The 21060-nt window shown below is 38.4% G+C and overlaps 1 protein-coding gene across 1 annotated transcript in view; it reads left to right on the top strand.

Moving 5' to 3' along the window:
- LOC103091284 (WD repeat-containing protein 70) overlaps positions 1-18797 on the top strand; it is a 108178-nt gene extending 89381 nt beyond the window's left edge. The window contains exons 8-9 of the mRNA XM_007454809.1: positions 1345-1507; positions 18616-18797. Of these exons, the coding sequence (XP_007454871.1) occupies positions 1345-1507; positions 18616-18703 (251 nt within the window). The 3' untranslated portion in view covers positions 18704-18797. The remainder of the gene's footprint in view (positions 1-1344; positions 1508-18615) is intronic.
- Positions 18798-21060: the final 2263 nt, after the last annotated feature.

Raw genomic sequence — 21060 nt, 5'->3', positions numbered from 1 at the left:
GTCCCCTGCATCGGCAGGCGGACTCTCAACCACTGCGCCACCAGGGAAGCCCCTAACGTACTTTTGAGCTTTACACCTCACCTCTCTCCCACTCTGATCTTCTCGCATGACTGTTGGTTCATTCCTGCCCCCAAATGCCCAGTGAACTTGCCTCTTTCTGTACTTTTGTATTTAAACCATTCTGCTCATTGAAAATGACCTTCTCTGTCTTCTGAGTTCTCCCAAATTGAATTTATCTCTTCCTACAGACCCTCTCCCCTCACCAGACCAGCCTGAAGAGCTTTCTCCTTCCTCTCCTTCCACTTAGTTACTGGCCATACAGGTTCTTTGGCAGTTATTTCCTGCCTTATAAAATTAATCTTTTAGTGCTACTTGACTTTTCATGTGGTCATGTGGTGTGGTTTTTTGTTTTTCCTTTTTTTTTTTTTAATCTTCCTAAAAAGTCATACATCTTCTGAGTACTGGGAACCAGGCTGGCAGTTGGGGATCCAGTGGGGAACACATTCCTGCCCATGTGGAGCTTCCTGTCTAGAGCAATTACAGTACAGTAAAATAATGTGAATCAGTCTGTTCATCTTGTTTTCTCTCCTACAAGGTACTTGGAAGATGGCAAGCCCTACGATATGTTTGTTTAAATCTAAAATAGCACCTAATGATCATTGGTTATTTTTATTAGTTGAATTTCATGTGTTCATGCCTGAGGAATTTTTTAAGGCATACACATGGCAAACTATTTGTATTTCTTCCTACATTGGTGTCATTGTGTAAAGTAAGCAACTAAGGCATAATAAAAAATGTCTCTATTTAAAAATGTTATGGGGAGGGCTTCCCTGGTGGCGCAGTGGTTGAGAGTCCGCCTGCCGATGCAGGGGACATGGGTTCGTGTCCCGGTCCGGGAAGATCCCACATGCCGCGGAGCGGCTGGGCCCGTGAGCCATGGCCGCTGAGACTGCACGTCCAGAGCCTGTTCTCTGCAACAGGAGAGGCCACAACAGTGAGAGGCCCGCGTACCGCAAAAAAAAAAAAATGTTATGGGGAAGTTGAGGTTTGGTGATGTCCTACTTTGGTTTTGATTATCATAAATGAAAGCTGAAAGGACGATACTCAAGTACTCTTGAGATTTGTGTGCTTCAAACCAAAGTCTGTTAGAAGCCTCAGAGTGCTCAAAACCTTGATTCTGTAGGGAATGACAAAAGTCAGGTAAACCTGAATCCCTGACCCTAGTCTGTCATTCTTTGAACCGTCCGCCTTGGAAGCCAGCAGTGAGGGATTCTCAACCTTGTCAGATAAGCCCAGTGTACAAAAGGTATATGCTCACTCCATTCCGGATTTGGTTTGGAACAGGTCGTGGTGGCCGGGTTGGAACCCACGGGGGCACCCTGTCGTCATACATTGTGAAGAACATTGCTTTGGACAAAACTGATGACAGCAATCCCCGGGAAGCCATTTTGCGGCACGCCAAAGCAGCCGAGGACAACCCATATTGGGTTTCTCCAGCATACTCCAAGTAAGCAAACAGCCTTTTAAAATAGAAAATTTATTATGTTTAATGAATTGGGAAGAATGTAACAATGGCTGCTTTGAGGTTCTAGTTTCTCCATATCTTTTTTATTCCTAAGCATGAAAAATGGCCAGGTACTCATGGTCCTGAAACCTAGGCATTTGTTTGTATCTGAGGACTCTAAACGGTAAATGTTTAAACCAGGCCGGTTCCATTAGATCTATAGCCTAGCATAAACCCATTATGTGAAACCCATTCTACCTGTGATTAAAAAAAAAAAAAAAAAAAGAAAGAAAATCACTGCCTGTCTGCATTATCTTAGTTAGGGAGGGTTAAAAGCAAATGAAAGGAAACAGTTTGTAGAATCTATTATTGAGGATTAACTTTTATTTGTAGAGCTGTGTTTGTAAGTAACACTTAAACATAGGCAGAGTAGAGCCTGCCTGCTCAGATTCCCTCAAATAGCTTCGCATGCGTGAACATGTAGTGGTTCTTAAAGCCACTAAACCAGCTACATTTATACTAAAGAACAGTAATATTGTAGAATTTTGGGGTTTTAAGTTTTTATTGTAAACTAACGTTAGACTCAGAAAAATCGTAAAAGCAATGCAGAGAGTTCATGTATACTCTTCACCCAACTTCCCCTGATGTTAACACCTTCCATGGCCATAGTACAGTTAATTGGCAACACCATGAAATTAACATGGGTACAGTACTGTTAACTGAGCTACAGACCTTATGTGATTTCTCCAGTTTTTCCACTAATATCCTTTCTCTCTTCTACAGTCCTATCTAGGATCCCACGTTGCATTTAGCTGTTACTTTTCCTTTGTCTCCTCCAGTCATAACAGTTTCTCAGTCTTTCTCATCTTTCATGACCTTGATGCTTTCAACGAACACTGGTCTGTTATTCTGTACACTTTCTCTCAGTTTGTGTTTGTCTGATATTTTCTCATGATTGGAATAAAACTATGCATTTTTGGCAAAAATAACACAGGAGTGATGTTATATCCTTCTCAGTGCATCACATCAGGGGCTTCGTGTCCCTCAGTCTGATGACTGGTGATGATAACTTTGATCACTTGGTTAAGGTGATGTCTGCCAAGTTTCTCCACTGTCAAGTTACTATCATTGCATTTTGAGTTAATAACTTGCTTGGGAGTAATATTTTCAGACTAGGCAAATCCTGTCTCTCAGACTTTTGTTCTCTCGTTTTATCATGCATGGATAGATTTGCCTGCAGCAGTTACTACTGTGGTGTTTCCCTAGTGGTGTTTTCTATTTCCCTCTTTTTTCCTACATTTATTACTTGGACTTCTACCAAAAGAAAGAATTGCTCCTCTCACATTTCTTTATTTTTCAAGTTTTTAAATGTAAGTGTGTACTTTAAAATACTTTGTTCTATGGGTTAAAATCCAATACTATCATTATTTAGTTTGTCGCTCACATTGTTCCAGTTTTGGCCAATAGAATCTCCTTCAGAATGGCTCCTTTATTCTTTCAACAAGGTGTGTTATTTTTGGTTTGTTAGTTTGTTTGTTTTTTAGCACGTCCTTATTTTCTGGCACCGCAAAATGTTCCAGGCTCATCTTTGTTTTTGTTTTTGTTTTGCCACAGTCCTAGAATCAACCACTTCTCCAAGGAGCCCTGGCTCCTTTTTGTTGGAGAATGATGTTTAGAAACCAAGAGGTTGGTGCTGTATGTGCTCATTGCTACTAAAATGTCATTGCTTCTAGGTCCTGTCAGCCAGCAAACCTCAGAAATATATGTTTGTATACTAACCTACACATATACACACATATATATTTCTGTATGTATCTATCTGTATTGTGTATATATATATATATATATATATATATATTTAACAAATAAAACACAAAAAACCTCAGTCGGATGAACACAGTAAGACACAAACAGGAAAATAATTCACACCTGAAAAAATGAGAAAAGCTTATCAATACACCTGCAGTGCAACAGGGAAGAATGGAAAGTAACTACAGAAAACATGAGATTAGCCCATTCCGGGAGCGGGGCACGAACCCGTGGCCCCTGCATCGGCAGGCGGACTCTCAACCACTGCGCCACCAGGGAAGCCCTGTATATATATTTTAAATAGTACGAGTTTAAACTGATGCCCCTGATTTCAATCCTGTACCACAGGGTTCATTTAACCTTTTCCCTTTGCATATTTGTAACTTCTCTCTCCAATAGTGAGAAACCCAGCTCATATTATCTACAGTATATTTACTTATTTGTTCAATTCTAGTCTACACCTAAAATCGTTTTAGAATTGCTAACCGCCACCCACCCATGAGAAACACTTTTCCTAACTAAATTACAGCATTTGTGTATAGTTCTTCTTGCCTTTTTTATCCTTACAGTGTCTAGTCAAGTTACTTAGCTCTTGTCTTCTCCACTCCCATCAGTGTGGTTATGTTATCCATTTGAAAATGAAGTTAGGCTTATTTTTAGTGTTTATATTCCTTTATTTTTTTAGGGTGTGGGTAGGGTATATGAACTGTTACTGTGGTGCTAGGGGTCAGAACTTTAAAAGAGATATCCTCAGGGAAGTGTCACTCCCTCTTCATCCCTGCTCCCCCATTCCAATACCCCTGCTTCTTTCAGTCCTTTTCCTACTCACCCCTATGGGTAACCACTCTCTTTAGTTTCTGTTTTATCTTCTTTTGCACAAATGTGCAGATCTGTATTTTCTTATATTCCCCTCCTTTCTTACATGAAGGCTAGCATGGTATAAATAGTCTTTTGAGTTTTGTTTTTTTTCGCTTAGCAGTATGCCCTGGAAATCACTCTCCACCAGGTCATAGAGCTCATTCCCATTCTTTTTCACAGCTGTATAGTGCTCCGCTGCATGGATGTACCATGGTTTATTCCACCATTCTCCTACGTATGGGTATTTAGATTGCACCCAGTATTTTGCAATTACTAACACAGTAAATAAATTTGTGTATGTGTATTTTTGTATTGTTGGAAGCATATTCAGCTTTTCTCTTGATGTTTTTATGTATTGCTAAAGTTTTCTCTTCAGTTATGAGAAAGCTGGACTCTGATTACTTTTCAAAACATTTATATGCTAGAAGAAAACCAACTTTATAAACCAGCTCAGCTTACATGTTATACTGATATTGATCCTCTATCTGCTGATCATTATGAGCTACTTTGCCTAAAAGTAAAACACACTGTCTTAGCTTGGGTTCCTTAAAAGCAGACCCTGAAATAAAGACGCTTACAAAGATGATTTAAGCCAAGAAAGTGAACAATATTAAATAGAGTTGCAGGGAGGGTCACTTTGGCTTAGTCCCACAAGGTGATCCTGGAGACCCTGGTCAGAGCACACAGTAACTGGAGTATTTCACTTCAACATTTGTTGGTCCTTGGTGATGGCTAGAGATGGGACCAGGGGAGACATTTCAGGCAGTTCCAGCTATCCGGGGCTTTAGCAACCTGCCGGCAGCCCTCTGACAGAGAGAGGTCGGTGCTGCTGCTGCGAGTGAAAGCACCCTGCAGAAAAATGCTAAAGGGATTTGAGGGCCCCTGGTGGGGAGCACCGCATCCTTTGCTATATGTGTTGTAGCAGAACAGACTTTATTTACTGTGTAACGTCAGTGGTGGATGTTTGCAACATGTATTAATAACCAGACAGTACAGATGGAACATCTCTGAACAAGTAGTTGGATAATATTACAACAGCTAAGAGGGTCATATCAAGGCTGGCCAGCTAAATAGTTTGCATGTAGCCTTCATTTGTATAGAATCTGTGTGTGTATAAGCTAATATATGTCAACACATCCTTGGCACTCAGATACGCTTATGGATTATGCCTCTGACACTTCTGTTTTTAATGGAGTAGTTATTTTCTGTTATTATTAGGGATCTTTTTATACTTCAAAAAACTTGTTTATAAGCATACCAAAAATTAGCTGAGGAAAGAAGAGTAAACAGAGCCATGGTTTAAAATTTGCCAAACAATATGTATCATTTTGATAGCAAACTGCTCCAAATAGACGTGTGTACGTTTGTACACAAAGTAAATCATTGAGGTGTCTCCACAAATATTGAAATAATACTGTTTGCTGATTAATGATTGATATTAGCAATATATAATTCATAGAAAGGTGTCAAAATTACCACTGAAGAAAATGAGACACTGAGAAGATAACTTTTAGAACCTACTGGATTGCAAGTTATTGCTAGAACCCAAACCAGGAACCTGGCCTTAGAACTTCCAGGTTATTGTTCTAACTTCTAACAACTAATTATCTTGATAACAAGATTTTCATGTCTGAGATTTTAAGTAATACGTGCACACAATTTTTTAAAAATCCAGCAATGCTAAAGCATAAACAATGGAAATTTGAAAGCCTCCCTTTCACTTTAACCCCCAGTTCCTTCGTTCTACCACTTCAAGATACCCACTGCCGACAGGTGCTTGTATTTCCTGCCAGAGAGAGTCCATGTATAAATGAGCAGACGTGTGTAGAAGCATTTACTGTTTAAAAACAGGTATATAACATGTTTTACAAGCTGGTCTTTGTTCTTGATTGTTGGTTGGTTTTTTGCTTTATTTATTACTTGGGAGATTGGACTAGACCCGTTCATACATATCTAGCTCATGCTGTATACTTTCTTGATATTTTCCGTTGTGTGATATATTATGCTTTTCTAAAACAGTACAGTATTGAAGGACGTTTGCATTGCTTTCAGTCTGTTGTTATTATAAACAATACTGAAATTAATATCTTTGGACTCCTTGACCACATGTGCAAAACTTCAAGAAATAGAATTGCCAAATCAAAAGATATTTGCATTTAAAATTTGTATAGATAGTGCCCAGATTTCCTCCAGAGAGCCTTTTTTTTCTTTTTGCCGTACGCGGGCCTCTCACTGTTGTGGCCTCTCCCGTTGCAGAGCACAGGCTCCGGACGCGCAGGCTCAGCGGCCATGGCTCACGGGCGCAGCCGCTCTGCGGCATGCGGGATCTTCCCGGACCAGGGCACGAACCCTGTGTCCCCTGCATCGGCAGGCGGACTCTCAACCACTGCGCCACCAGGGAAGCCCCAAAGAGACTTTTTAACCAACTTATTCAATGTATCAGAGCTTCCTTCCCCTCATCCTTCTATCTTTGTCAATCTGATAGGTGAAACCTTGTATTCCATCGTAGTTTACACTTTCATTAAAAATTTTCTAGGCATCTTTTCATATGTTAAAAGCCTCTTTTTCCTGTGAACTTTCTATTTATGTCTTTTGCCGTTTTGTCTGTTGGTTGATTGGTTCTCTTACTGATTTGTAAGAGTTCTTTATATTAAGGAGTTTAACCCTTTGTATGTCACGTATTGCAAATATTCCTACTAGTCAGTCATTTTTTAAAAAATAAATTTATTTATTTATTTTTGGCTGCATTGGGTCTTCGTTGCTGAGCACAGGCTTTCTCTAGTTGCGGCGAGTGGGGGCTACTCTTCATTGCAGTGCACAGGCTTCTCATTGTGGTGGCTTCTCTTGTTGCAGAACACGGGCTCTAGGTGCACGGGCTTCAGTAGTTGTGGCATGTGGGCTCAGTAGCTGTGGCTCACAGGCTCTAGAGTGCAGGCTCAGTAGTTGTGGCGCACGGGCCTAGTTGCTCCGTGGCCTGTCGGATCTTCCCGGACCAGGGCTCGAACCCATGTCCCCTGCACTGGCAGGTGGATTCTTAACCACTGCACCACCAGGGAAGTCCCGTCAGTCATTTTTATTTTTACTTTGCTTATGCCATTTTTCCCCCATGTGAAAAAAATTTATTTTAATGTGGTCAGATTTAGAGGGGTTTGCAGGCATAAAATTATATCATATGCAAATAATTATAAATTCACCTCCTCTTTTCCAATTTTTATACCTGCTATTTCTTTATTTTATCTAATTGTACTGACTGGTACTGCCAGAACAATATTAAATAATAACAGTGATAGTGCACATCCTTTTCTCACTTTGAACTTGAACAGGATTCAGTTAAAACATATGTAATTGCCCTTTCTGTAGATGAAAAAAAAGTCAAATATCGGCAATTTCATATTGTTCAATTTAATGGTATTTCTCCATGAAGCATGACAGCTTTTGAAAACACACACATACAAGATGTTAAAGAAGAATTCATCTCTTTTTATTTTATTTATTAATTCAACAAAGATTTATTGAAAACCTACAGTGTGTCGGGTACTAAGTTGTGGTTTATGGAGCTTATATTCTAGTGGACAGAGAGAGACAATAAGTAAATCTATAAGTGTTAGATGGTAGCAAGTGCAGTGAAGAAAAATAAAATAGGGATAAGGGGACATAGAGTAATCAGGGAGAAAGGGGGCGCTATTTTTAGATACGGTGATCAGGATAGAACCTCTGCTAAAGTGATCTTTGACTTGAATGAAATGAGGGAATGAGCTGTGCAGATATCCAAGAGAAGAGCATCCTATACGAAGAAAACAACTGTACAATAATGAGAGGCACGTTCATCTGAAATAGATGCTGAATTTTATTGAATTCCTTTGTTGTATCTGTGTATTTCTGCTTTATTTTTGTTTTGTTTTGTTTTGGGGGGTTTTGTTTGGTTTTGGGCTGCACCTCGTGGCTTGGCTTGCGGGATCTTAGTTCCCTGACCAAGGGACCAAGGATCGAACCCATGCCCCCTGAAGTGGAAGCTCGGAGTCCTAACCACTGGACTGCCAGGGAATTCCCTCTGTATTTCTACTTTGATCAATGAATATGATTATATTACAAAATTCTAGTATTGAATCATCCTCACTTCTTTGGTATGACCCTCACATGCTTATGGTTTGTTCTTTGTCAGGTGTTAGGCTGCCTTCATAAACATTTTGTATGCTTTCCTTTTCTGTATGTACTCTCAAACTGTTTTGAATACACATTAAATCTACTTCGTAAAAATTTGATAGAATTTACCCATAAAACTGTCAAAGCCTGGTGCTTTTGTGGAGGGGAGGGTGAGTAGTAATTCCTTAATTTTTCTCTTTCTTTTCCATCCCCTTATGGTAAGTAGACTATCTGGATATTCTGACTCTTCTGAGTCTGCTTGGTGATTAATATTTTCTTGGAAAAAAATTCATCCAGATTTTCAACCTTCTTTAACTAGAATTAATTGAAGGCAGAAATTGGTTTTGTTCATTGGTTTCTGTTACCTAATGACATTTTCCTGCATTGTAGGTGGTTTAGTGATATCTACAGTTGAATAATATGCTAGTTTAATAGTAGCTCTGCAAAATGGGTAGAACAGGTATTGTCATATCCTTACCTTACATGTGAGGAGACTGAAACTTAGAGACTTGCAATTCACAGTGACTGCAATTAGAATTAGACTTCATTTCTCTTGATCCCTAATTTAATGAGCTTTTCAGAGGACTGTGATCTCTCTTAATATACACCTTTCTGCTGCTGCATTTTGCTCCCATCTCTTTCCTTCCACTCAGTTTTGTCACCTTACATTTACTGCATACTAAGTTCATGGCACTGTCTGTGGCATGTGATTTGTTAGCCAGAATTGCAGTGCAGTTTCTCCTGTGTTCACCTGCTACAGTATACTGTTTACTGCCAAGTGGCAGTGTTTGAAGGGAAGCTAATATTCAAAAGGATCTTTTCATAAAGGTCACTGTAATCGAGAATGTGTGTCTGGTTGTTTTTCTTCCCTGCAGTTGACTTGTGTCAGTGATGAAATGAAGATTTACTGTATCTTGCTTTATCACAGGAAAGCACAACTAGATATTACACAAATCTGCCGGCTTGCACATGACATTCACCTTTATTCTCCAGTGATGAGAACAAAGAGTCTTTTAACGCTTTACCTTTATTGTTGAGTATTTAAGTTTCATTCCTGGCACTCACAATGTAACAACCATGAAGGTTTTAAAACACAGCAGGATCACAGAGGACTCTTGTTCAGCTATACATGGGAAGATTCAATTACAGTTTCTTGTCAAAAGATGTTGCTGGAGGGAGGGGAAAGGAGCCGGCTGGGGAGTGGGCAGGGTAAAGATCCAGAATGCTATTAGCTTACACATCAACAGGGATAGTTGTGTGTGGGAACCTGAACCCTGGCCAGTAGCCAGACAGCCTGACAGTTCTGTCAGCCATGGTCACTTTCCTTGCCAGATAAGCTGCCATTATTGCTGGTTCAGTCAATTTAATTTTCAGTGTGCATGTCTTGTCTGATACGAGATACGTGGATATGTGTGTATATGCATTAAAATATCATCCCGTCTATAAAGAATACGTTTAAGTCATGTTGAGTTACTAGGCAATATTTAAAGAGATCACTCTTTGAGTGAGTAAAGATTTATATATTATTTGTGCCAGGAAGAGACATAAACCCACAGAGAAAAATATTACTTTTTTTTGTGAGTTATGGTTACATGACTGGTATCACTGACCACCGTATTCCTATGTAAGGGCCAGTGTTTCTCAAAGTGATTTTGTGGACTGTCTGTGTCAGAGTTGAGGGTAAGAGTGGGAAAGTTAAAAATTCAGATTTCTAGACTTCACCCCAGCTCATTTAGACTGAGAGATTGGGGCTGGGAATCTGCATCTTAAGAAGTTCTCCAGGTGATTATTTTGCACACTGAAGTCTGGTAATAATAAAAAAAAAGTAATTATTTAAAATAAAGTACAAGTGATTAGCCCTTCTGAAAATTCAAATATATGGAATAGGTTATTTTGATTATAGAGATTCATAGTGAAGACAGTTCATTTACATAGAAGAGTATTTCCCCCAGGGTTTTTGAGAAAACAGCAAGCTGCTATGTTGTATTTAATATGCAAATTATTTTATCAAATATATTCCACGTATAACTTTTGAAAATATGAAGTGAGGGACATCTGATAGCCAAAAGCAAGGTATATGGTAATAATGACACTTTTATATGGTAATGTAAAAACTTTATATATTATTCATTTAATCCTCACAACAGTCCTATGAGGAAAGTGGTATTATTGCTCCAATTTTACGTATGAGGAAATTGAGGCTTATAACTTGACCAAAGCCATACAGATAGCAAGAGGCAGAATTGGGACTTGAATGCAGGTGGTCTGGCTTCAAAGTCAAGCTTCTGCTTTTGACTACTACAGTGTACTGCTTCTCACCACAAAGCAACTGATAGTAGTTATTGGAAAAGTTGAATAATAGTGAAGCCGAAAAGATTATTGCGTGGCATAGTGGAAGAATGCTAGACTAAGAATCAGTAGTCCTGGGGTTTAGTTCCTGCTCTGAGACTCACTTACCTTCACTGAGACTGTTGCACCATCTATGAAGTAAGAGAGTAGAGTTGCACTAATGCCCAGCTTTCATATGTGTTTTTGAGTAGAAATTGTGGCACGTCGTTATATGTTTCATAAATGTGAGCTTAGAGAGGGCATTTTGACATTACCTGGGCTGCCTCAGGCCTCTGTGCTCTTCAAAGATTTAATCATTCTGACTTGTTTACCCACTTACTGATAAAGTAGCAATGGTGATTTTAGAGGGTTCCTTTTGTTTTTCCCTCTTTTTCTTTTTTTTTCCCCCAGTTTCCACAGGTTTCATGTATGTCCCTTTCTCCACCCTCACCCCGTCTTTGAACTCTCACACAAGCATAATGAGTTAGTATGTCCTACTTAATGAGTCTGAGATGTTTTTTAGCTATTTTTAGCTATTTTCCAAAATATTATGTGTTCATTTCCTGAAGAAGATAGAACATTCTTTATCTAGAAATATTTTGTTGCCTCTCATCTTCTTATGCATCCCTAATATTTTTTATGTATAACTGAATCACTTTGCTGTACACCTGAAACTAACACATTGTTAATCAACTATGCTCCAATATAAAATAAAAATTAAAAATATGTAAGTAAATAAATAAACAAATAAAAATGATCTTTGATTAGCTCTTCACCAGAAAGAAGGGACCATTTCAAGTGGAATCTTTTGGTCAAGCCTTTATTTAATCTTAATAATTCTGCAATTGTGATGACAGGGTCAGAGTTCATCTGGGCCGTATTCATTCTAACAGGGTTAACAAGTGTGTCAGATTGTCAAGTCATGGCTATAATTGACTTTGGCTTTGAGGTTTTCCTTCATAATAAACAATGGGCTCTGAGCCAAAAAAGCTTGTGGTTGATAGTCACATACTGATGATTAAGTAAGTATTACAAGTGATTTCCCCTCATACTCATTCTGTTACCCTGGAGCTCACTTTATGCTTTTTGAATGAATCATATCAGGAGAATATCCATAACTTAAAAGAATTTGACCTGTGGACTTCCCATTGCAACCAAAGACATTTTGAGACTTCTCTCTGGCCTGAGCACTCAAGGAGGAGTGTAGAAAGCCTAGGTTAGAGCTTAGTCAGAAGAGAAAGGGCAGCCTTTGAATCTTTGAAAGGACACTTTGAATCTCTTACACAAAACCTTGTATCCAAAAACTGCCCTTCGAAAATATTACAGAGGGAATTTTTATTCATTACTGACTGTTCTATGCAAAATTCCTCTGGATGGAAACATTGAAGGTGGGACTCAGTTTCTGTTGTGCTTCTGTCATTTTTCTGTAACACACAGTTGCTGGAAAAGACTCCCTTTGTACAAATAACTTTGAGAATTCAGTTTAAAAACTGTTCCAAGGGGGAAATTAATCAGCACAAAGTATCAGCTATTCAGAATGTATAGATTTGAGAAAGACATTTGCTTAAGCTTTTATATATATGTACTTCATGAAATATTAACTATTAGCAAATGCAAAGTTTACTGAATGAAGCTAAAACAAAAAACCCATCAGCCCTCCTCTGATTAGTTTATTTAATGGTTAGTAGTAAATAACTATGGTGCTATCTAGTCTGCTCTCCTTTTCTTGGTAACTCTAGTAAACAAGATGGCATATATAGTCAAGTGAAAAATGTTTACTATTTGCCAAGTGAGTTAATCAAACTGGAAAATACAAGTTTCACATCAGCCTTCTGTAAGTTTAAGTTTTCAGTTAACAGTTAGAAAAATGGGTAAATGTAGACAGTAAATCAATGAGATAAATAGTCTGGAAAAAGCTGATTTCAATAAGGTGGATACTTTAATGGTTCTCAGCGAGGCTTACCGTATCCCCATTAACCTGTCGAGCACGCACAGTGCTTTGGCTTAATGGAATGTTCCCCTTACCTTCCTTTTCTTCAGGTCAGTCCCTTTGTAGGCTTTCGTTTTGGGCACCTGAGGTAAGTCTGCCATGAGGTTGTAAATTTGAGTTGACAACTTCCTGTCTCTTGAGAAAGGAGGTAATAGAATTACTCAGGAACTGCTTAAATAGGAGGAGACAGGGAATGGCTAGTAATGGAAATGCTTTCTTGAAGCAGTAGAATATATTTTTTGCACATTATTTATTTATATGTGTATTTCTTGAGTTACTGCCGTGTCTTCAGTGCCCATTTGGTTTGGTTTGTTCTACTTTTCCTCATGGAAGCACCCAAAAGAGTCTACGTTAAGATCAGTGTATAAATTCCATTTCTTCAAGCAGCCCAGAAAGGAATACATTTTATGTCGCCAGTGACAAGGTTAGAAGGGACTTAGAGGGTTTTGTTGTTTATTTGTTGGTTCCCTATTGGTTTTAAAAGTAGGAATTTCTGGACCAGCTTTTAAGTGCTCTCAAAACATTTTATCATTTTGTATGTGTCACTTTGCTCTTGCTTGACATTGTTGATTTATTTTTATAGTAGTTTTCTATGTCAAGGGCAAATTAGGCCACCCCCAAGGAAGAAATCTCCTGGTTCTGTTCCAGACTCTGCTGGAAGTTGCCTAATCATCTCTGTTCTTCATTGTCTTGAAAAGTGGTGACTAAAGAAGTCTGTTTTAAATGCCCTAAATAATCCTGAACTGATTTTATTTTATTTTTTGGTCTTCCTCATATATGGATTTCCAAAAAATCTCAAAAGAAAAACTGCTGGAAATAAATTTAAAGATAAAAATTGCTGACAAGAAAGAATAGCTACAAATTTTAAAGCTGTAATTCTCTCACTTTGCTTCTATAAAACACTGGCATTCCCTAGACTAGACAGAGATATTCATTGTTCTAAAGTCAAATAATATTTTTTGAAGAACCTGGTCTTTATTCAGCAGACAACATACAGCTCTTGTGGAAGGTGCTGAACTATGCTGTAAGAATGTTGGTTTTGGGGGCAGGATGGATTGGAATGAGGGAAACTTCCTTCCGTGGGCCACATCTCCCTTCACCTCCCCATGCCATACTCCTGAGAATGAAAGACTGCTCCTTAAAGGGTGGCCCTGTGAGAGTGAAACCTCAGGCTTCATTCCTTCACCAAGTCTTCAGTGGCATCATACAGGGCCAGCTTCTCTCTAGATGTGAAAAATATTTTCCTGCAGTTGGAGGAAGCTCATCATGTGTAAAAGTTTATGTTAAGAAGACAGATTCTTACTCCACAGCCTGGTTTCAGCACCCTGCTTTCAGAGCCTTTCTTTCCCAAGCAAGGGGAGGGATGGAACTGCCAGCAGACGCTACTCACAGTGTGCTCCACCAGCCAGTGCTGACAAGATAAGCTTAGAAAATTTTATAGCAATTTGATATATTTATAGAATCTAATAAAAATTTTGGATCTGTATTTTGTAGTCTTTTAATTTTTCTAGAAATATTTATCTGCAAGTAGTGGGAAATTAGAAAACAAAGTCTGGCCTTGCACCACAGATGATTTGAGAAGCACTGCTTTAGGCATGGCCCCAAGTTGGAGGCTAAGGCCCTTTCCTAGGAGCCCCCTTTTTGTCCCAGGAAGGGGGTTCATTCTTCCTTATTCCCAAGTTCAGGAGCCTACTCTTTTGTCTTTTTAATTTTGGTAAAATACACATCACGTAAAATTTACCATCTTGACCATTATTAAGTGTACATTTCGGTGGTGTTAAATACGTTCACGTTGTTGTGCAATCTCCAGAACTCTTTTCATCTTGCAAAACTGAAATTCTATACCCACTAAATAACCACTCTTCACTTTAATCTGTTGATTTTGTCTTTTGATGTACAGTGTTTAATTTTGATGCAGTCCAGTTTACCTATTTTTGTTGTTGCCTGCGCTTTTGGTGTCATGTCAAAAAAATCATGGCCAAATCCAATGTCATAAAACTTTCCCCTATGTTTTCTTCTAAGAGTTTTATAGTTTTTGCTCTTAGGTTTAGGTCTTTGATCCATGCTGATTTAATTTTTGTATATAGTGTAAGGTAAGGGTCCAATTTCATCGCATATGGATATACAATTTCCCCAACATTATTTGTTGAAAGGAGCCTAGTTCTTACACTCAGTTATTATCTCCCTGGGCAGCGAAATGAAAGGAAAAGTGGTATGCAAGCATTGCTGGGCAAATTTGGACACTGATTTATGCCTTGATTTTGGCAGTTTGGGGAAGGGGAGCATGGCTGTTGAATGCTAAGTGGAACATGAAAGCTAAGTGTCATGATTTGATGTTGTGTATACATAATATGGCTATTTTGCTGACAACATTTTTATTAGTTCGGAAGTGGAATTTAAAATAAATTCATGGAGTTTCACAAAGGAGACCATTCAACCTTCCAAACAAGTTGATATCCCTTAAGTTAAAATACCTAGAGAGGAAAAGGAAACTGTCGTGGTCTGGTAATTGAAAGTGACAGTCGAAGTGACCCTGGTATGAACATTTTCTCAGTGAATTTTGCTGAGTTCAGTGCCTGGGGCAGGGGAGGTTACCTCCTTTGAAAAACTAATCTCTTTCTTTTCCTTTTGCCTTGGCTTCTAGGAAATTTAGTGCTAAGTTTTACGCTTAGTTACATACCTTTTTGTTCTTTTGTTCTTGACCTTTGACTCATTTTTTTGTTTTGATTTTCTTTATAAATTAGTTACAATAAAGTACAAAATGCACCCATTTCAAGTCTTGACAAATGTATACACCTGTGTAATCACCACTTCAATCAAGATTATAGAATGTCTCTGTTCCCCCAAAATGTTCTCCCATGCCTCTTTGCCATCATTACTCCCTTTCTGACCCTTGTTGAATAGTTCCATTGATTCTGTGCCCTTCAATGTTAGCCACCAACCTACTAAAAATACTTCTGGAAGTAGGTGGATTATTTTAAAAAGTGACTACATAAATGAAATAGCCTTTTCAAGCTCTAGGTTTTCTTCCCGTGACCTGTCATTCAGCCTTTTTTATATCCAAAAAAAGCAGCACTGCAACTTCTTAAGTACTTAAGTCTCATTGCAGCTAACATTGATGAGCTATGAAGCATTGCCAGGTACCTTTAGAAGATCATGTTCTTTTTATTCCCTTAGAAATTAAGTAGCTAATTCTAAGGATTGTTTTTTTTTAAACTTCCAGCACATCTTATTACAAAATAGGTAGAAGAACATTATCTCAGAATAAAGGACAGTCATTTAACTTAAACACATTTTAACTCACGGTAAAATTCACAGTATTGCCTTTGGGGTTTTTTTTTTGCAATTTTTGGAATATATGGTTACAAACATCCTTATTACACACAGCACTGTGGATGATGCTGAACGGAAGAAACCAGGCACAAAATAGTGAACACTCTAGGGATCATACAGAGACAGGACAAACACAGGTGGGGCTGATCTATGTGGCCAGAAGTCAGGATATGGTTACGCCGGGTCTGGGGTTAGTAACTGGAAGGGAGTATGAGGGGCTTCGGAGGTGCTCGTCATACTCTGTTTCTTCATCTGGGTGTTGGTTTCATGGTATGTCCAATTTGTGCAGATCCAGAAAACAGGACATTTATGAAATATGCACTTTTCTATTTGTATTATACTTGAATTAATGTTAAAACACACACTTCATCATTGTCTGCCCTGGGCCTTTAGTCCTTTGGGACCCACTGATCAAGTTCAACCTCCACATTTGGTAGAGGAGGAAACTAAACCCCTGAGAGGGGAAACACCTGTTCCAGGTGACAGCGCAAGTCAGTGGCCAAACTGGGAATGAATCCCCCACCTGAGGCTTAGCTCAAGGACTCCTTACAGCTTCAGGCTTCCAAAGGATTTTTTAAACCAGACAAATTTGTTCCTGTACAGGTTTGTCTATACCCAAGGGCTCGACATCTTTGCCAGAAGACGAAATATGTCATGCGCACCGGTTGCCTTGTTGTAGCATCTTAGAAAGCCAGTGGCCTGCTTTCTAGTAATTCAGCAACTCATGACCTATGAAAATCTGCAGCTGGTTTTGGAAATGTTAGGGCTATGACTTGTTTATAGATGTCATAACAGTGTCTTGAAGTGACAACAAGAAATATAACCAACTGGATTGTGTATGGGGACAGCTTGGGCTCTCTAGGCAGGTAACTGGAGAGACAGGAATTGTGACTGACTTATGCATGAGGAATTCTAGTACATGGCTTGCATCAGAACAACATCAGCGTGGAATGTGGATGGTTTATACTTCTTCCCCAGGATAATAAAGGAAGAGCAAGAAGTAATATAAGGGTTTTTTTTTACCCTTCCAGATTTATTGAGATATAATTGACATACAGCACTGTATAAGTTTAAGGTGTACAGCATAATTATTTGACTTACACGGATCATGAAATGATGACCGCAATAAGTTTAATTAATGAACATCCATCATCTCATACAGACACAAAATTAAACAGAAAGTTTTTTCCCTTGTGATGAAAACACTTAGGATTTACTCTTAACAACTATCATATATAGCATAAAGCAGGGTTAATTATATTTATCATGTCGTACATTACCTCCCTAGTACTTATTTGTCTCCTAACTGGAAGTTGTTACCTTTTGACTGCCTTCCTCAAATTCCCCCTCCCTCAATCCCCGCCGCTGATAACCACAAATCTGATCTCTTTTTCTCTGAAATTGTTTGTTTGTTTGTTTTGAAATACAATTGACCTAAAACACTATGTTAGTTCCTGGTACACAACATAGAGATTTGATATTTCTATACATTTCACAGGGAGCATCATGATAAGTCTTGTTACTATCTATCATCATACAAAGATATTACATAATTATCAACCCTATTCCCCACTCCATACATTTCACACCAGTGTCTCAATTTATTTTATAACTGTAAGTTTGTACCTCTTTATCTCCCTCACCTATTTCTCTCCTCCCTATACCTCCCCTCCGGCAACCACCTGTTTAGTAATATAAGGTTTTAACCCTGTTTCACTTGCCAAATAAAAGGAATTATTGACATTATTTTTACCATTCTGCAATTACCTTACTATTATGAATTGAACTCTAAATGATGATGTAAGCTAAAGTGTTTCATCTTCAGATATCATGCTTTAATGTTTCCTCATAATGCAGTAGAGCTGCTTTTAAAAGGAAATCAGCAGTAGCATGACTGAAAGGGGCATAAATTATGACCATTTGATATTTTCTTGCAATTATTTTCTGTGTGAACGTTGTAAAAAGGAGGGTCATTGAACCAGGTATGTTTACAAAACACAGCAGGTCCTAATGCAAAGATTGCTTGATGTACCGTGTGCCAGTATTACAGCAGTGATACACAGTGATATGTCCTAAAATGCTTGTCATTTCCATGCACTGATCTGGGTGTTTGGTAGAAGGAATGTTCATTTGTTTTGTTTTTTATTTTTGCTGCCAGGCCCAAATTACTATATGTGTTATCTATTATTTTAAACTCATTAAATAAGAAAACTGTTGACTCAGATTCTCCTGTTTGTGTGCACCATAATCACGTGTATTTGGACTGCTGTACTTAAGTCTAGGAACAGCCCAGGGAGTTATAAATAAAGACTGTGTCGATTCTTGCTTGGTGACTATAGTTTGGCCCCCTGAGCAGTACTCGTTAAACTGAGGGTGGTTAATGGATGTATGAGTTTCCACTGACTTTGATACATTTTCATTTTATTGAAGCAAAGGACAACATACATAGTCTGCCACAGAAGGAAGAACCTTTAAAAGAATCTGAACATAATTAAATTTCCATTATCCTTTTCTTTGCCTGAAGTTTAATGATTATCTACTAATTGAGATATAATTGATTCCCCAAATGTGCTTCCACTTGTTGAAAGTAGCAAAGTCTAATGCACACTTGCTGACTAAATTTTTCCTCTCCTCTTTAACTTTCTTTTAGGACTCAGCCCAAAACCATGTTTGCCCAGGTTGAATCTGATGATGAGGAAGCAAAGAATGAGCCGGAATGGAAAAAACGTAAAATTTGAAGAATCTCATGTGAGAGCTGTTTGCATGAGGGGGAGGGATATTGAACAGGTTTGGGTTTTTTTTTTTTAATGAAATAAAGAGACATTTTTCTGATCAGGTTTTTGTCCTTTGTATTATTGAACCATTCAAAAGATTGGTAGCTCCTCTTCAGTAAAATTGTGCTTACATTTTCTTACCTACAACTATTAACTGTATTATAAGTAAATAAGAAACAGATTCTTACCAAGTACTTTAGGTATTTGGAAACTTTATTAAACAGTGATTGGTCTTATACAGATTGTTATAACCTTGGGGGAGGGCAAGGTACGTTGAGATGTACATCTGTCTTGAGCAATTCTAGGAGCACAATATGGAAGTGGACATCAAGACGTTTAGTATCTCTGTATAATTTCACAGCAGTTGTTTACATGGCTAAATAATAGGCTGAGTTCAAAGTAAAAGTATTGTCATACTAGGAAAGAACGTGTATCTGATTATCTTTCAACATCAGAAAGCAGTGATTAGGACTTAGGAAGCAGGCTTTGAAGTCAGACCGATGTGGATTCAAATCCAGGCTCTGCTCTTTACTGTGTGGGTCACCTTGGGAGGGTTATTAAGCTGCTCTCTTCTAGACTCAGGTGATAATAGTATAACCTTCATAGGTTTGTCAAAAGGATAAGACATCCTTGTAAAGCGTTTAGTATAGCACCTGACACGCAGTAAATATACACTAAATATTTGCTCTTTTAAAATAGAGCTAATGATATTGACTTTGCCTGATTTTTATCAGTATTAATTTTAAAAAGTATAGAAATGCTTTGTAAATGTAAAAGCTGTGTAAGTAGAAGACATTAAAAATCGTTCTGAATGGTCTTTGTGCTTTTGATTAGAAAACTAAAACAAAAGTTGGCAGTTTGTCCAAAGTAATAATGAGTCAATAGAATAAAATCCTATTTCATTCTCAAGCATGAAAAGGGCCACTTGTGTTGTGAGTAACAGTAAGAAAATCATCTTCGTGCTAAATTTGCCTTTTTCTCCCCTGACTTCACATCGACCTGGGGTAGTTTTTGCGTGTCAAATCATCTCCGCTAGACAACTCAGGTTTTTTAATACTCTTGCCTTCTGTCCTCCTGCTCTCATCTGTCCCAGTGAATTAAATAGGTATGAAAGTGAATGATGGCCCAAAATGCGTATCAGAAAGCTCCTGGTTCTACAAGCCTCACGTACTACACTCCCTGACACTCTTCCCCCGAAATCTTTTTTAACAACCCCATGAACTCACACAGATTTTGTTGCGTCTACAGTTCTGAGGTGGCAGCGGGCATTCTTCATAGATAAATCCTAAAAACCTTCATTCTTGTAAGCTATTTTCTGTCCTTTTCTTCACCCATCCCCATCTTCATCCCATTCCCCTTCCCTTGTCACCTAGCTTAATAGGTAAGAAGAGGAAGAACTAACATTTGCTGAGTGCCTACTATCTGATGACTACTTTTTTAAGCTCTTTACCTGCATTAGCTCATTTATTCTTCACAAAAAAACCCATGAATAGGTAAAATTGCTAAACCCACTTTATAGATGAGACAGAAGTCCAGGATATCAAATAATCTGTCCGAGATTACATTTATGGAATACAGTATGAAGATACCCAAGATCCCTAGACATCAGTAGTTAAGAAGTTACTGCCCCAAATTTCCTATTCTTGTTGAAATACACTTCATCCAAAATCAATTACAGACTAATATTTTGTTCCAGCTGCTTAGGATTTGTAAATTTATTGCTTCTTGGATAAAATTAAAGCATTTCATGTTTTTTCCCGTCTTAACATAAACATTGCACCATATGGAAGTATTCGTCTTGCACAGCCAAAAGTTGCAGCGGAGGGTTGGAGGGAGGAACAGAAACTTGATCATAGTGGTCTTGGCAGAGTCTGCTATGAGGTAAGGGAAGGGAAAGGCAAATTTAGCACGAAGATGATTTTTCTCATTGTTACCCACAGCACAAGTGGCCCTTTTCATGCTTGAGATGATCTATCTCACTCGGGAGAGTTTTGTAAAAAAATGATTTTTTTCCACACGAGATTATCAAAATACACATAAGAATTTCCAGTCTCGATTTTGGTGACCAAGGACCTGAGAGCTGGGATTGGACAAAGAGTGGGTGCTCATTTCATCCGTTGTTTCAGTGCCAGGATGGTGACCGCCCCCAGGCCTCAATTCTCTGACCCCATATAACCTTGTATTCCTGGTCCCGGTCAACTCCATTTCTGTTTGCTCAAATAAGGAACCCAAAAGTCATAATAATGACCCCTCCCTCACCCCGACTCCCACCTCATTTAATCACTTGCCAGTTTCTATCCGTGCTATCTTCTGTATCTCTG

Source organism: Lipotes vexillifer, unplaced genomic scaffold, assembly GCF_000442215.2.
Source record: "Lipotes vexillifer unplaced genomic scaffold, Lipotes_vexillifer_v1.1 scaffold643, whole genome shotgun sequence".
Classification (NCBI taxonomy): domain Eukaryota; kingdom Metazoa; phylum Chordata; class Mammalia; order Artiodactyla; family Lipotidae; genus Lipotes; species Lipotes vexillifer.
Note: the sequence above shows the minus strand (reverse complement) of the source record. Positions and strands in the feature narration are given on the sequence as shown.